Source organism: Peromyscus californicus, unplaced genomic scaffold (genome assembly GCF_007827085.1).
Source record: "Peromyscus californicus insignis strain IS unplaced genomic scaffold, ASM782708v3 Scaffold_6__1_contigs__length_162567912, whole genome shotgun sequence".
Taxonomy (NCBI): domain Eukaryota; kingdom Metazoa; phylum Chordata; class Mammalia; order Rodentia; family Cricetidae; genus Peromyscus; species Peromyscus californicus.
The window spans coordinates 66,473,513-66,490,957 of NW_026294584.1; the positions used below are offsets into that span (position 1 = coordinate 66,473,513).

At 46.4% G+C, this 17,445-nt stretch overlaps 1 protein-coding gene across 2 annotated transcripts in view; it reads left to right on the forward strand.

Annotated features, from left to right (window-relative positions):
- Gpnmb (glycoprotein nmb) overlaps positions 1–4,626 on the forward strand; it is a 32,053-nt gene extending 27,427 nt beyond the window's left edge. For both annotated transcript variants that reach the window (XM_052721294.1, XM_052721295.1), the window contains 2 exons: positions 3,075–3,168; positions 3,612–4,626. In XM_052721294.1, coding sequence (XP_052577254.1) covers positions 3,075–3,168; positions 3,612–3,765 — 248 coding nt within the window. In that variant the 3' untranslated portion in view covers positions 3,766–4,626. The remainder of the gene's footprint in view (positions 1–3,074; positions 3,169–3,611) is intronic.
- The last annotated feature ends 12,819 nt before the right edge of the window (positions 4,627–17,445 follow it).

Genomic DNA, 17,445 nt, shown 5'->3' on the forward strand with positions numbered 1-17,445 from the left:
TGATCTCCTGCGAGGTTTATGGGTTTAACTGTTAGCATCCTGTGATTTTTGTTCTAATGAGTAATCAATTTAGATATGACTTAAACCCATTATCAAAAATCAAATAAAGGGGACTAAGGTGGAGCACAGTGGTAGGGTACTTCCCTGGCATGGGTGAGGCCGTGAAGCACTGGGTTCCACCCCCAGCATCATAAGAAAAAAAAGAGAGAGAGAGAGAGAGAAATTTGAGGGCGTATGGTAGGACATGCCTACTCCCAACACTCAGGAAGTTGATACAGGAGGGTTGCAAGTTCAAGGACCGCTTGGGAATAGCCCCATTGCAAAATCTGAGAGAGAGAGAGAGAGAAATAGTGAGTGAGTTAGGGGGATATTTTAGTCGGTAAAATGCTTACCTTGCTAGCAAGAGGACCAGAGTTCAGATCACCAGAACCCCCATAAAAAGCCAGGAGTGGTGACATTCACCTACAATCCCAACAAAGGTAGAGTTGGAGGTGGAGACGGTGGACTCCTGGAAGCTCTTGGGCCATCTAGTCTAACATGCTTGGCCAAATTCCAAGCCAAAGAGAAAGCCGGTCTCAAAAAGAGGAATAACATCTGCAGTTGTCCTTCATCTCCACATGTACCCAACTGCACCCACACATACAACCATGTACATGCACACACGCACGCGCGCGCACAAACACACACACACATAAGAAAGTCAGAAGAAAAAAACTGTAATCCAGTGAGTCTTCTAACTTGGTAACTTGAATTTCAAGATCAGAATTTCAGAAATACTCATAGTTTAAAATTTAGCTGAAATTCTTTTTATTGATAGTCATTCAGCTGTGCCCTTCGATGTCCAGCGCAGATCTCTGCACAGAATAGAAGTCTACACTAAAGAACAAAACGAGGAAGACCCGTGGTTTCCTGAGCAGTAGTAACATGTCATAGGAAAATATTTAGACCATTTCAGTTTCACAGACTGAGCGGCACCGGAATCAGAAGAGCCCAAAGGAGGCCCCGGTTGAACAGCACCCTGCACAGGCTGTCAAGCCTAGGGACTGCCATTGCGGACTGCTTCCTCATTGAGGCCCAGAGTCAGTAAATTAGGCTGCTTGTAATTGGCTGAAACTCAGCCATTTTGTTTTAAAGATTTATCTCGTGTGTGTGTGTGTGTGTGTGTGTGTGTGTGTGTGTGTGTGTGTGTTTTGCCTATCTATGCCTCTGTGTACCACACTGGTGCAGTGCCTGCAAAGTCCAGAAGAGGGCAGCAGATCCCCTTGGAACTGGAGTTACTGTTTGTAGCCTTGTAGGTGCTGGGTATTGAACCCGGGTCCTCTGGAAGAGCAGTTAGTGCTCTTAAGCATTGGGCCATCTCTCCAGGCCCCTTGTTTTTTGTGTTTTGTTTTGTTTTGTTTTTTACAAAATATTCTCATAAGAGGTGGTCATTTACTCACCTATGCACTTATCAGTTAGGTCAGAACTCAGAACACCTCTCAGCCCTAAATTAACACAGGCAGTAAACAAATGAACAAGATGGCAATTGGAGGAAAACAAACCAGGACAGAGGAGGGAGAGGAGTGGGCTTGAGTGGGAGGTAGAGCAGTGGTTAGCACCCTAGGTCAGGTGTGGGGGCAAGTCTTGCTGTTCAGTGGTGCCATCTTGTGAAGGACCTCCTTGACTAAGACCTAAATTTAAACAGTGAAAGCACATGTAGGCCGCCGTTAGGGTCATGGAAGCTTCATTCTGTAAACAAGGGTGAGACCTTGGCAGGTAAGAAGATCTCACGTGCATGTACCATTTTTCTTTTGGGCCACCAACCAGCTCCCAAATCATGACATGGAGATTTTTTATTAGTTATGAATGCTCGACCTGGCCTAGGCTCATTTATGGCTAGCTTTTCTTCTTCTTCTTCTTCTTCTTCTTCTTCTTCTTCTTCTTCTTCTTCTTCTTCTTTAACTTACATTAACCAGTTTCTCCTTATCTACCTTTGCCTCGGGGCTTTTTACCTTTCTGCATGTTTTACTTTCCTGCTTCCTCCAGTGGCTGGCTGGCTGGCGGATGCCTGCTTTCTGGCCCCGGGTGTCTCCCTCTTTTTTTCCCTCTTTCTCTTTTCTTTCTCTTATTCTTCTCAAGCCTAGATTTCTCCTCCTGTTTATTCTGTTTGCACACCAGCCCTGCCTATCCCTCGCCTGCCTAGCTACTGACCTTTTATTAGATGAATCAGGTGCCTTAGGCAGGCAAGGAGAAACAGCAACACATCTTTACATAATTAAACAAATGCAGCATAAACAAATGTAACACACCTTTGCACAGTTACAGCACTATTCCACAGCATAAACAAATGTAACACACCTTTGCCTAGTTAAGGCAGTATTCCACCAGACGTACGTGCACATGGTGGAGAGCCGATTGTAAGAGTAGGCTGAATCAATGAAGAGGACTCCCAGGAGGGCCTGGTGGATGGGATGGAGTGGCAGAGCAGGTGGAGGCAGCTGAAATAACTGGATATGCTTGGGGTGGAGACAGAACTGGCTGGTTTGCTGGTTACAGAGGAGAGAGAAGACGAAGTCCCTGCCTTTGTGGTCCTCACAGGAGAGAGATGGAAAGAAATCATGACGCAATGTGATCCAGGCCGAGGCAGAGGCAGGCAGGCTAGTGACAGAGAAGGGCTGACTGGTGCCCTTAGGAATGCTGGGATAGCACCAGAACTGAGGAAACCTGAGGTGAACAGGGAAGGGAGGTCCCAGCAGGGGCCGTGGTGGTTTCACAGAATTCCAGGGTTTTTAGCACAGGGGGAGGCCCGTAGCATGAGATGAGGCCAGAGGCCAGCACAGTGGAGCATAAGAGCCTCTCAGCACCCAGATGCCAACAGCTGGGCAGTGTCTGAGAGGGTGTCCCCAGACTGTGACGTTTATCCATGCCTGTCCACTTACTCTCGACCACAGTCTATGTATCGTTTAATGGGAAAGGGGACCCAATGCCCAGATGCGGCAGTGTCTTCTGAAATAGCTCCCCTCCGTAGGCAACGGCCTCACAAGCAGATGGCCTCCAACGGAATGCAACTCACGTGGTTCTCCTTCTGCCTTAAGACCCAGCCTCCGCTCTGAGGATGGTGAATGCTACCTTGATCTCCATCGGCTGCCTGGCCGTGTTTGTCACCATGGTTACCATCCTGCTCTACAAGTAAGTTTCTGATTTTAGCACTGTACATCTCTGTAGAGATAGTCAAACGCGAGTAGCATTCTTCCATACGAACATGCCATTTTCTTTTTTCCAATGTAAATATTTTGTGTATGAGAAGAAACTCACCCATTGAACCATGAATACCAAACTGGGACCTATTAATTTTACTGTGGTTTTGGATTTGTTTGTTTTAATCCTGAAGGTGCTGCCAGATGGCAGTAACTTGACAAAATTGTGTCCACGTAATATTTAACAAAATCTCAAAGTGGGCACTTCTTGCTTGAAGAGAAAATAGCTGTACTCCTTAAGATGCTGGAGCTCCGTGAGGGACAGCCTGAGTTGGATGGTTAGCCCTTTTGCACCTGGCATGAAAAACACTGTAGAAAGAAATTTAGTTCAGCTGAAGATGTTTTTAAAAATCCTGTCCAACACATTGTTTTCAGAAAACACAAGGCATACCAGTCTATAGGAAACTGCCCGAGGAAGATGGGCAAAGGCAAAAGCCTGAGTGTGTTCCTCAGCCACGCAAAAGCCCCGTTCTTCCGGGGGAACCGAGAGAAGGATCCGCTGCTCCAGAGCAAGCCAGGCATGCCCTAAGTCTCCAGCCTGATTTCTGACCGGGAACCTACTCCAGTGTGTTTGCGTGAGCTGCGCAGAAGCATGTGACTGGTAACGCGTTTCCGGGGGATTATTGTAAAATATGTATCGTGGTTTAGGGAGGTTAGTTAATATGGCATTTTAGAGAAGGGATGAAATGACTTAGTGTTTCCTCCCATTTGTGTCGTGGCTTTTATACTGTTAATAGGATGGATACACTGTGTCTGAAGAGTAAGGGAGAAGTCGGGGAAGACTCCTGAAGGTCCTAGGTTAACTGGGAGAGGAGACTACATGCCTCTCCACCTTCCACATAACCATGTGCATGAACGCAGCTAGTCCTGACCTCAAGACCAGGCTCCATCTAACTGTATCCCCACTCACTGAACCGCCTGAGCTCCTGGCAGAACGATAAAACAAGCTTTTTGTATGGTGTGTGTGCCTGTTATACTCATTAAAAAGACAGTCTAATAAGCTGACGTGATTATTCTATCAGGGTGAAAACTTTTCCTGTCTAGTTGAATGACATACTCATCCATTCATTTAGCCGAGAACATTTATTTAGTGTTTCTGTACACCAACCATGATGCTGGGACTTGGTCTTACATGAGAGTTGATGCTCTTTTGTGCACATCTGGCTCTTGGTACATGCTGGTCCACAGATGTGGAGTCCTGTGCTATATGTGGAATCGTGTGCTATGGCTTTCTAAGGGAGGCCACTTCTTTTCCTACCCGTTTCTGTGTGAAAAATCGTACAGGAAATAATCCAGGATCTCACCTCTATTTGTAAATAAAATCCTGTGCCATATGTTAGACATAACAGTCTTTTTTCTCCTTCCTGAAAAAATAAAATATGGGAAGAGATGGGCCCTTGTTATTATTTTTCTAATGCATCGTTCGCTTTTCAATTACATTTATGATTTTAGCACATAAAAAGTCCTTTCATGCCACCCAAGATGCAATAATCTCATAATTTTTTAAGATTTATTTTCTGTGTATGAGTGTTTGCCTTCGTGCATGTATGTGTACATGTGTGCCTGGTGTTTATGAAAGTCAGAGGAGGAGGGTGTGAAACTGGAGTTAAGGATGGTTCTGAGCCACCATGTGTGTGCTGGGATCTGAACGGGGTCCTCTGCAAGAACAACCAAGGCTCTTAACCTCTGAGACATGTCTCCAGCCCCAATATTTTCTGTTTTAAGAGCTGGGTATCATGATTCGTGCCTTTAATCCCAGCACTTGAGAGAAGCAGGAGGACCAGGAGTTCAAAGCCAGCCTCACATGCATAGTGAGTTTGAGGCTAGCCAGAGCTACATGGAACCCTGTCTCAAAAACTGTGTGTGTATCATGAAGTTTTAATTTAAAAACTTAATGTATAAATGTTTATAATCAAAATATAAGAGTTTGGGGCCGGAATGCAGTGCAGCAGCAGAGTGGTTGCCTGACATGCACAAAGGCCCTGGGTTCGATTTCCAACACAGAAAAAGAAATTCAATTAAATAAGGTAGGTTTTCTGATGAAGAAGAGGCTTTTTGTCTTTGATTCTGAACAGTCAACATCATATTAAAAATAATGAAAGCTGGGCGGTGGTGGCGCACGCCTTTAATCTCAGCACTTGGGAGGCAGAGGCAGGCAGATCTCTGTGAGTTAGGGGCCAGCCTGGGCTACAGAGTGAGTTCCAGGAAAGGCGCAAAGCTACACAGAGAAACCCTGTCTCGAAAAACCTGAAAAAAAAATAAAAATAAAAATAATGAGAAAGGTCTAGTTTACAAGCTGATGAACTTTTTCTATGAAGTTTGCAAATATTTTAGCCTTTGTGGAGCTATAGTTTCTTTCGAAGTTACTCAGCTAGCATGAGAAGTTACCAGTAGCATAAGAACCAGGGATGGGGGAGCTGGAGAGATGGCTCAGAGGTTAAGAGCACTGGCTGCTCTTCCAGAGGTCCTGAGTTCAATTTCCAGCAACCACATGGTGGCTCACAACCATCTGTAATGAGATCTGGTGCCCTTTTCTGGCCTGCAGGCATACATATATAATAAATAAATAAATCTTTTTTTAAAAAAAAAGGAACCAGGGATGGTGCACCATTGAATGAGCACAGCTATCTTCCAGCAGAAGCCTGTTTCAAAAGCATGTGGTGGGCCGCACTGGACCCACGAGACATTGTCTCTGCTACACCAGCAGAGACTTAACAGCAACAAGTACGATCCAAGAGTCCAGACTGGATCTACCTTAATGGGGGTGGGAAAAGGCCACGAACAATAGTTTAGGGACAACTGGATAAATCTGGATACACCCCCAAATACTAGATGGTATTATAGAATAACCGTTAATTTTGAGGCATTGTGGGGAACCAACATTCAGTCTGGTATTTTGGACCCTAGATGGCCTAGAAGCAAAAAGCAGCTTTTTGTTTGGAAATTGCCTCCAAAGAATGCAAAGATTGCTGGCCACCCAGTTATGTGATGGCTGCAAGGCAGGGATTCTCAGCCGGGGAGTGCTTGGCAGTGTTTGGAGAGATTTGTGGTTGTCACAACTAGGGTGGGGTGCTACTGGCATCTAGTGGGGAGAGCCCAGAGATGCTGCTGGATACCCTGAAACCTGCAGGACAGCCCCACAACAAAGGAACCTTGCTGCAGAGCGCTTGAAGAAGTCCTGGGCATGGACATCCATGCAGAAGCCTTGGATCTGAACCCAACCCTGGCACTTAAAGCCAAGTGACCTAGTGCCGTGACACTCTAGAGCCTTTCCCACCTCTGTCTCAGCTGTCAGATGAGTATGCTGTCCCTCTCGAACTTACCTCCCAGGGCTGCTACAGAGCCATCGACAAGAATGAATGCAGACAGAGCAGGTGAGAGGCGTGGGTGGTTGTGGGGCGGTTGCCTAGCATGCAGGTGGCCCGAGGCTTAACTCCCACCAATGGAAAAAATATGAAGGTAAAGGCACTCTTTTTTTTTTTCTTCTGCAATACAATTCAGTTCTACATATCAGCCACGGATTCCCTTGTTCTCCCCCCTCCCGCCCTCCTCACCTTCCCCCCAGCCCACCCCCCATTCCCACCTCCTCCAGGGCAAAGCCTTCCCTGCGGACTGAGATCAACCTGGTAGACTCAGTCCAGGTAGGTCCAGTCCCCTCCTCCCAGGCCGAGCCAAGCGATCCTGCATAAGCCCCAGGTTTCAAACAGCCAACTCATGCAATGAGCACAGGACCCGGTCCCACTGCCTGGATGCCTCCCAAACAGATCAAGCCAATCAACTGTCTCACCCATTCAGAGGGCCTGATCCAGTTGGTGACCCCTCAGCCATTGGTTCATAGTTCATGTGTTTCCATTCGTTTGGCTATTTGTCCCTGTGCTTTATCCAACCTTGGTCTCACTCTTGATACGGCCTAATGTTACCTACTGCATGTTGAGCCCGAGGACAGAAGCAGTGTGGAGAGGCTTTTTTTTTTTTTTTTTTAATGACTAAAGAGCCAGATCATTAGTACCTAAAACAGAACAGCAATTTCAGGTTGCGGCAGAATCGATACACTGCCGAGCCACCCTCCACCCACCCCAGGGCTTCTAAGGCAGTCTTGTGAAGGTGGGACTCTATGATTTGGATTTCTAAGAAGTCAACAGAGGATCTTTACATTGCTGGTTCTGGGACTAGAGCAAGATTAGGCTTGGAATCTGCTCTCTCTTTCTCCATCAACAGGGGGCAGCAGAGAACAGCAAATTCTTAACAGTCACCAAGGCCACGGGTCTGCGCCATTATCTAGCTCCATCTAACCAAATTTTAATCTAACAAATAGCAGGAAAGAGGTCTGGAACTGTAGATTGCGTCGCTTTCTGTCTTCCAAGTGATCCTGACGAGAAGTCATTTAACTTCTAAGGGCATCCTCTGCCAGATGGAGAAAACAGCCTAAGAGACAGTGGGATGGCTTAATTGATGTTGGCTGAGAATTGGAACTTCCCGAGGAAAGTGAGTGTGTAGGTAGCAAGTTATTCCAGGAATCTCTTATTCCTAGGGCTTTTATAAATGTCTACATCCTGATCACCTCCGAGTCATTCATAAATATTGGTTTCCTGGGGTTCAATTTCCATGATGTTTGCAGGGTGCATTCAAAGTACTCGTCATAACCAGAATGCACAAAACTCTTAAGCTCAAGTGACAAAGAGCAGATGAATGGACAGTCATCCAGAGGATGAAGGTGACCTCCTTGGGGTTGGACCCTGGTTGTGGGGAGGGGAGGGTAATCTTTTGAAGGGTTTTATTGTTGTTGTTAAAGAATGCTTTCAATGCTGCTGAGATAGGTACCCTGAAAAGGCACCTATTCCAAGGGTTCACATTCAAGGATCACCCCTTTAAGACTGATTTTGATCACTTAATCACTTTTATTGAATGCTAGGGTGGCTTTGGGTCTAGGAGAGAACCAAGAAATGATAAGAGATATAGGGATTGAGTTTGTGGAGCTTAGATCCAGACCAGCATAGTCTGTCACTGGGCAGCATAGTCTGTCACTGGACAGCATAGTATGTCACTGGGCAGCATAGTATGTCACTGGGCAGCATAGTATGTCACTGGGCAGGCAATCTCTGCAGCGACTTCACTGACCTGGGGCCTGGCCAGATTTACTGGCCTTTGCTTCACCTGCAAGGGCAGCTTCTGTTTATACTCCAGTAGCCATCCCTTTATTCTCATGATTCTAGAGTGAAAATTGCCTTAGAGCCCTTCTATGAGCCTATGGTGGTTTGAATGAGAATGGTCCTCATAGGCTCAAATGCTTGGTCCCCAGTTGGTGGAACTGTTTGGAAAAGAATAGGAGGTGTGGCCTTGGAGGAGGTGTGTCATGGGGGGAGGGGTCAATGCCAGGCCCAACCTCACTCTTTTTGCCTGTCTGCCTGTGGATCAGATGTAAGCTCTCGGCCCCATGCTTCCCCGCTGCCATGCTTCCTGCCATGGTGATCATGAACTAACCCTCTGAAACTGCAATTGAGGCTCCAATTAAATGCTTTCTTTTATGAGAGATGCCATGGTCATGGTGTCTCTTCACAGCAGTAGAACAGTAACGTACGTGGTTTTAGTACTTAGTCAATTCTTGGTCTGTGCCTAACTTCCCTGAGCATCTCCCATCACTGGACTAATCAAAATGCCTCTTACACTCACAATGCATCGGCACTGTTCAGTACAGCTGCACAGATGTGAACAGCACGAACGTCAGAACTTGAGCTGAATGAGTCCTTACATTGAATGTTTGTATGAAATAAATTCTGCTCTCCTTAAAAGAGAGGAGCTGTTGATGAGCATGTGCAGGAGGGTTCTGTAGCTGTGGAGATAATTGTAAAATCTGGCTTGGAGTTGAAAGAGAGCTGGAAAGTAGATAGGGCTGTCGTGGAAAGGCCTGTGCTCCAGCCTGACTTCATATTGTCACTAGCAAGGGACCCAGAAGCCTGTCCCTCCATCTTTGCCCCCATCTATCAAATGGAGGAGAGGAGGAGGAGGAGGAGGAGGAGGAGGAGGAGGAGGAGGAGGAGGAGGAGGAGGAGGCCACCTAGGTTCTGGTGCTCTATTGTGGAAAGTGAAGATAGTTAACTTTCTCCACAGGGACTCCAAGAGGCTCTTCTACATCAGGCAGATTCCAGTTTCCCTGCCAAAGCCACCCTCCTGCCCATAAGCAAAGTATAGTTTTTATACTTGTAAATGGTTAGGGGAGAAAATGGAGAGTCGAGGTCGGCTGTGTGGTTCCTTGCCAGCACAGAAAAAAAAAGGAGACAGAGGAGGCAAGGAGAGGAAACAGTGTCAGGATGATGGAGAACAATTATGTGAAATGCAGAGTTCAGTAACCATAGTAAAGATTTACTATTCTCTCTCCCCTCCCCTCCTCCCCTTTCTTCTCTTCTTCTTCCCCTCCCCCTCCTCCCCTTCTTCCTTCCCCCCTTCCCTCTCCTTTCCCCCTCCCTCCTCCTCCAGATAAGACCTCACTGTGTTACCTGGGCCAGCCTTAAACTCATGGGCTCAGCGGATCTGAGATCTTTTCCTATCTGCCTCCCTACACCTCCAAATAGGTGTGCCTCGGTGCTCATCTGGTGCTCATCTGCTGCTGCTTCTCCTTCCGCAGCACAGCTGTGTGGTTCTGAGGGCGGATGAGAGGGCCTTCGACACCTAAGGATATTCACTGTCTGACCCTTTACAGAGAGTTTGCCCCTCTGTGACCTAGGGTGGTTCTCAGATCTGAACTGTGTTAGGAAAACAAGAATTTCCAGAGAATTTCAAGTACATGTCATTTTCCCTCATTTTTAGATTTATTTTTATTTATACCTGTGTAAGAGGGGGACCCTCAGAGACCAGAAGAGGGCATCAGCTCCCTAGAGAGCTGGAGTTACAGGCAGCGTCAACTGCCTGACGTGGGTGCTGGGAACCAAACTGGTTCTTCTGCAAGAGCAGACACCACTCCAGCCCCCAAGATGCTATTTTCTTAATCATTAGTTCCTGAGCAATCTGTCACATGAATCTGAATGATGATGATATGCTGTGCTGTCTAGGGAAAACTAGACTACCTTGCTGGTGAATTGTTGTGTCGGGATGTCATACCAGGCCTTCAACAAGAAACAGCACCTGAGGATCCTGTCCGGAGACTGGAATAGGGAGTCACACCGCCTTTCAACACATGATTGAGCTGACAAGAGACCCCCACCCCCACCCCCAAAAGACAACGCTACCCAACAGGAGAAAACCAGCGGGAGGCAGAGTTCCAGGAGCCTAAAGTGTGGGCATCAGGACTCAGTCTTTGGGGCTGCAGAGACGGCATAGTGGTTAGGAGCACTGACTGCTCTCCCAGAGGAACCGGGTTCAATTCCCAGCACCCACATGGCAGCTCACAACTGTAACTCCAGTCCCAGAGGGGGCCAATATCCTCTTCTGGCCTCTGTGGGAACAGCACACATGGTGCACAGATGTACATTCAGGCAAAACAAACACACACATAAAAATAAAAATCTCAAAAAAAAAAAAAAAAGGCAGTCTTTGGGTTGAAGATCAGCAACTGAGGAAGCCTGGACAGAATGGAAGACACATCCTCCACCCCACTGCCATGTATGACTCTCCTGCACAGAGCTGGGTACTTAGTAGCAACCTGGAGTGAAACCGAACACTGACAGAGCAGAGACCTAAAGCGGATGGGGGTTCATGTGCTGTCCCTGGAGGCTGAAGAGATCAAAATTCCTAACCAGGGGCCTCTGTGTGTACGCTCAGAACAAGAATTTACAGGGCCTAGGAGGGGGTGCAGGAGTCAAGAGTGCTGACTGTCCCTCCAAGGGACCCAAGTTCAGTTCCCATGTCAGGCAGTTCACAGTCGCCTGTAACTCCAGCTCCAGGGGACCCACACATACGTGGCAGACATTTATACAGACATGGAAATACAAATCTTTTTTAAAAGAACTCAAGTTAACACAAAAAGTAAAAGCTAAACATGTTTAAAGTGGTTCTGGATGCTTCTGTCTGCCTGGCAGAAGCTGTGTGAACTTTCTCTGCAGGAATGCCAAGCCACAGATAAAACCTCAAGAACATGGAATCGCAATTAAAAGCAACTCACTGAACACATGTACAAATAATCCTGTCTGAATGAGCCAAGAGAAACAGATTGGCAACTACTGCAGATACTAAACATAAGTAAATGTGTCTCATCTGGGCATGGTGGCATGGACTCAGCCCAAGGAGCTGAGGCAGGAGGATCACTTGAGCTCAGGAGTTCTCAGGTCAGGGCCAGCCTGGGTAATATAGCAAGCATTAGAATTTGAAAAAGTTGAGCCTGTCTCATACATTTAGGAAGAGGCAGCTGACAGATCGCTAAAGCAATACAAGAGAACCAAGTTTGTCTTAATGGACCTTCCACCTAGAAGCTTTCTGAGACCAAAACCATGATACTAAAGGTTAGAAACAGTAATTAGTTTTCTGTGGCTGCTGTTTTGGTTTTATTTTAATTTGTGTTTGAATTTTAGTTTTACACTGGAAAATTTCAAATACAAACAAAAAACAAAAACAAAAAACAAAAAAAAAACCCTCACAATGTTAACATAGTGTAGCTTCAAATCATTATTCAATTCATGGTCAACTTTATCTAATTGATCTCTTCAATCATTTTGATTTATTTTATTAAATTTATTATCTGTGTGTGTGTGTGTGTGTGTGTGTGTGTGTGTGTGTGTGTGTGTGTGTGTGACTGGAGGGCACACATCCAATATGGTGCATGTGTGGAGGTCAGAGGCAATGTCATGGATTGGTTCTGTTCTTCTACCTTTAGTTCCAGAAATCAACCCTAGGTTGCCAGGCTTGCTTGGAGAGTACATTTACCTACCAAGCCAACCACTTTAATTTCTAAAAAAAAATCCCAGAAGTTATATCATTTTACTCAAAAATATTTCAGTATATGTTTCTACAAAAATAAGACCTTTTAAGAAAATACGCAATACAATTATCTCATCACATATAAAATAATTAGCAGTCATTTTTTTTTCTACCAAAACATCCAGTTAGTTCTCAGATTTTGTGTGTTAGTTACTTCTTGCATAATTTGTTTTAGTGTTTCACCAGGGTTTAGCAGCACACTGGCCACAGCTAGAGAGAGAACCAATGAGCTGGAAAATACACACAAGGAATTCCCAAACTGTGTGGTAGTGGGGAAGGGAGAGAAAAGCCCGAAGAGACTGAGACAGAGTTCCATGAGTATGATTCTGACAGCAGTGACCTGTAGGGCAGTAAGAAGAGCCATTCAATAGACAGTGCCCAAGTCGCAGCAGAGGGAAGGATCCTGACCACGCAGCACACACAAAAACAGTTTTGGACAGAACCAAGGACTCGAATGTAGCAGATATGGTGGTTTGAATAAGAATGGCCCCCATAAGCTCTTAGATTTGAATACTTGGTCACCGGGGAGGGGCACTGTTTGAAAGCATTAGGAGGTGTGGCCTTGTTGGAGGAAGTGTGCCATTGGGGGTGGGCTTGGCTCTCTTCCTGCTGCCTGCAGATCCAGATTTAGAACTCTCAGCTACTTCTCCAGCACGATGTCTGCCTGCAAGCCTCCATGCTCCCCACTGTGATGACAATGGACTAAACCTCTGCACGGTAAGCCAGTCCTATTAAATATTTCCTTTATAGGAGTTGCCATAGTGATGATGTCCCTCACAGCAATAGAACACTGGATAAGACACAGATCAACTTTAAAATTTACAAGAATATACAGAATATTTTTGTGACTTCAGGACAATAGAATCTACTAAACAAGACCATAAACATTCAAGTGAAAAGAAAACTACCAACTTTAGTAAATAAAATGTCTTCTACTTAGCCTGGGAAGCTGAGGCAGGAAGATTGAGGGGTTGGGGCCCACTGGTCTACATAGTGATACCCTGTCTCAAAAGAAATAAAAAACGTTAAATCATTAAAAGACCTAATAAAGAACATGAAACATCATACAACAAACTTGGAAAAGGTGAAAATATACCTTTAGAACATATAACATGCAGAATTATCATAACATACAGAGAACTCCTATATAAATCAACATTTAAAAAAAATTTAGTATGTGTGGGTATTCTATCTGCAGGTATGTCTGTGTACCATCACATGCATGAAGTGCTTTTAGAGGCCAGAAGAGGGCATCAGATTCCCTGGAACTGGAGTTACAGACAGTTGTTAGCCACCATGTAAGTGCTGGGAATTGAACCTGGGTCCTTAGCAAGAACAAGTGCTCTTAACCACAGAGTCATCTCTCCAGCTCCAAACCAACAGTTTTTAAAAAGAGGAAAGGGATTTCTAGGCATTTTCAAGAAGAACTAGGCAGGTGGTCCTCAGCTGTAATGGCTGGTTCATATCCCAATGAGCTGAATATAATACACATTCAGTAGAAATTGGAACTCAAATTTTGAATTTTGATTCCCCCCCAGGATAGAAATATGTGGTATATAATATTTTCCCTGGTTCTGGGTAGTGGCCATAGACTTTCCCAGTCGGCTGACAATCCTGAGGAAAAACCAGTCCTCTGTGGTGCACGTTGTTTAGCTAGGATGTTGGGTAGGTAAGGAGTATTGAACCCATCCCATTTTTACTTACCATATGTTCAATTTACAATTTATAATTGTATTTATATTTCATTTATTTGGGGTATACGTCATCATAAAGCAAGGAGAATCAGACAAAGACAACTACTGAATTATGTGTCCCAACCCACCACTAATTTAAATGTTGAAGCTGTTTAAGGAGTTAATTAAGATTAAATGAAGTCTCATAAGGGCAGAGCCTGATGGCTAATGTCCTTACAAGAAGAGGAAGTGTTTTCAGGGGCCAGTGAGCAGAGAGGAAGGAGCAGGTGAGAACACAGAAGGTGGCCCTTTGTAAGTGAAGTAGATGACCCTGTCAGAAGCCAACTTGCCACCACCTCGATCCTGGGTTTCCAGCCTCCAGAACTGTGAGCACATTAGTCTGTCTTGTAAGCCATCCAGTCTATGGTATCCTATTACATCACTGCCGGCAGACTAATACACAGTACACACAGGGAGCAATTCTCAGGCAGTGTGGTGGCCCATACCTGAAACCCCAGCGCTTGGGAGACGAGGCAGGAGGATCAGGATTAGTAGTGGAGAGTCATCCTGGACTACACAGGGAGTTGAAGGCCAGCCTTGGCTACATGAAATATCAGAGGGGTGGGTGTTATTTATTTGCGGCGCTATTTACCAGGTGAGAGAAAACGCGAGGTACAACAGAACCCACTGTAAGAGTTTTATTAGGGAGGGAAAAAAGGGAGTGAACGTGGGTAGGCCTAAGGGAAACGAAAAGTGGGGAGAGAAGGTCGGGGAGCGAGTGGAGCCTGCTTTCATTAGTCACCTCGCGCACGCGCATATGGACTCAGGTAGCTATGCCACGCATGCGCAGAGATTACGTGACCACGTGGCAAAAGGATTACATAGGACCTAGGGCCCTGAAGTGACGAAGCTTTGGCCTGACTGCTGGACAGGGCATGCATGCTCAGGGAGCTGGGAAGTGGCTAGGAATGAAAACAGCGGGAAGGAGAGGGAGGAAGCAATGAAAAAAGGGAGGAAGCTGTCTGTGTCATCAGTCATGAGGATGAAGAATGCTTCAGCCCCGAGGAGAGCCCTTTGCCTCTGCCCATGGAGGACATGCTGCCTCAGAAATAACAACGGGAAACCTGTGGAGCCTCTGCTCCAGACGTTGGCCAGGGCGCAGCAGGGGGGCTTCACAGAACCAACCGCCTCCTGGGGGTGGGAGACAGTGGGCAGAGTGGTGTGGGATGAAAGCTCCAGTTCCCGAGCTGGCCACAGCATCTTGTCCTGGCTGCAGCTCCTCTCTGTATTGGTGCCGGGCAAAGCCGTTGTCAATGAACGTTTGCTGGCTGCCTCTTCCCTGTGCAGAGTGAAGCTGTAGTTTTGTCCTCAGGCCTCGACTATTTTTTTTCAGGTACCCTCTTGTTATTGCCTTTGGCATCAAATAATAAGATTCTTGCTCCAGAGCCAGGGTAACTTCTTGAAATAATTACCTGTACTCTTTTTTGGGGGGCAGGAGGGGGGATATTTATTAAGCAGTGCTGCTTACCGTTCGAGAAAAGCCAAGAGGTACAACGAAACCCATATAGGAGTTTATTAAGGGAATAGAGAGGGGGTGTGCATAAGCCTATAGAATGGAATGAATAGGTGGAACCTGCTTTTAGAGGTAACTCCCCCAGCCCCCCACACATGTGCATGTGGGCTTACATAGCTACGCCAAGCATGTGCATAAATTACGTGATCACGAAGCGCACGGATTACGTAGGACATAAGGCCCTACCTAGGATGACTAAGCATCTTGTCTGGCTACTGGACAGCGCGTTTGAGGTCATGTAGCTGGGGGAGTGGCTAGGAATGCTGATGGGTTACTCACACTTTTCTTTGTGTGTGTGTGTATACATGCAGGCATATGTGTGCAAGTGTCTATGTGTTCCTGTGTGGGGTTGGGTATCATTCTTAGATGCCATCCACCCCATTTTTTTGAGGGAGAGTCACTGGCCTGGAGTAGTCAAGTAGGCCAGACTGGCTGGCCAGTGGGCCCCGGGCATCAATCTCTGCCTTCCCAATGCTGACATTACAGGCGCGAACCACCCCAGCCAGCTTTTTACATGGGCTCTAGGTTCCAGCTTTTTACATGGGTTCTAGGTTCCAGCCTTTTACATGGGTTCTAGGTTCCAGCTTTTTACATGGGTTCTAGGTTCCAGCCTTTTACATCAGGTCCTCATGTTTGCCGGGCAAACTGTCTCTAGACTGAGACTATCTCCCCAGCCCATAGTCACTTATACTTTTCCTCTCTGCCTTCTTACCCCTCATTTCTAATAGTTGCCCTTTTATAACTCAGGCCCTCAAGAGGTTCAGCAGGCAAAGGCCACCAACCCTGACAACCAGGGTTCAAGCTCCAGAAACCACATGGAGGAAGGGAGAACTAACTCCCACAAGTTGTCCAAGTTGTCCTGTGATCTCCACATGAGTGCTGTGGTACACACACACACACACACACACACACACACACACACACACACACACGTTAGAAGACATTGATGGCTGGTAGAGGTCGCAATCTACCATAGCCTGGCAGCTTTCTCTAAGCTCGGCAATATGGAAACTCCCTCCCTCCCCAGCAAAGCTTCCTGCTCTCTACCTGCCCTTGTCTGGAGGATGTCTCTAGGTCCAGGATGCCTGACTTATCTCAAGGGTGACCCTTGACACAGTTACCTGCAAATGCTCTTCCCTTGGTGACCCACATGGTAATTAGGCAAGTGCCCTAGCCATTTTGATAGGACCCTACTGCCACATACAAAGCCTTGTGATAGGAGCTTGCCACTTAATGCAAATTAGGGTTTGTCCCCTGGCTCCCCAATCCTATGAATTCCTTATACTCTCGAATTAAGTTGAGCTGATTCCCCGAAGTCTGTCTGCTGAAGGGCTGTCTCTGTTCATGCTCATGGGCCATGTACAAGGCTTTCTGTCGCCATTACTGCCTCTTGGCCTGGTGGCCGAGAGACTGAGAAGTAAAGAGGCTACCATCCCTCTCTGCGCCCCCCCCCACCACTACATACACACAACTGTACAGGGTTTAAAAAGCATATAACTAAGAATGTTTTCTTACGTTTTTGTGGAGGCTTTAGTGATCGAATTCATATCGTCAGGGTGGCAGTGGGGGTCGTTACTGGCTGAGCCATCTCACCAGCCCTTCTGTAAGCATGCTTTAGCGTTTCCTCCACACGGCATCTTGCATCAGTCGAGGCATCCTTTTGAAGGGGCATGCAGGACTTGCTTGGATAATGAGAGTGAGAAGATTTCAGGTATGTAGCTTGCTGTTGGAGAGGCTGTCAAACCCTCAAGTGGAAACATAATTGTCCTGTGAGTTTGAGATTTGGGAGGCAGGAGCAGACTAGAGGTACACATTGAGAGTCGGCAATAGCAGGGTGTTGGTTAGAGCTTAGCCACTATGACAAAATACCTCAGGGGACTTGAGTCCCCTAGGATCTCAGGAAGTCTCTGCTATTTTAACAAGCTGAATCTGGAACTTCACTCTAGACTTTCTTCACCGCTCTTGGGTTGGAAGGCATCAAGGAGACAGGGGAACAGAACAGCTGGACTTCTCTCTCATGTCAAATGCTTTCCTTAGATGTGACCCAAAGCTGAGG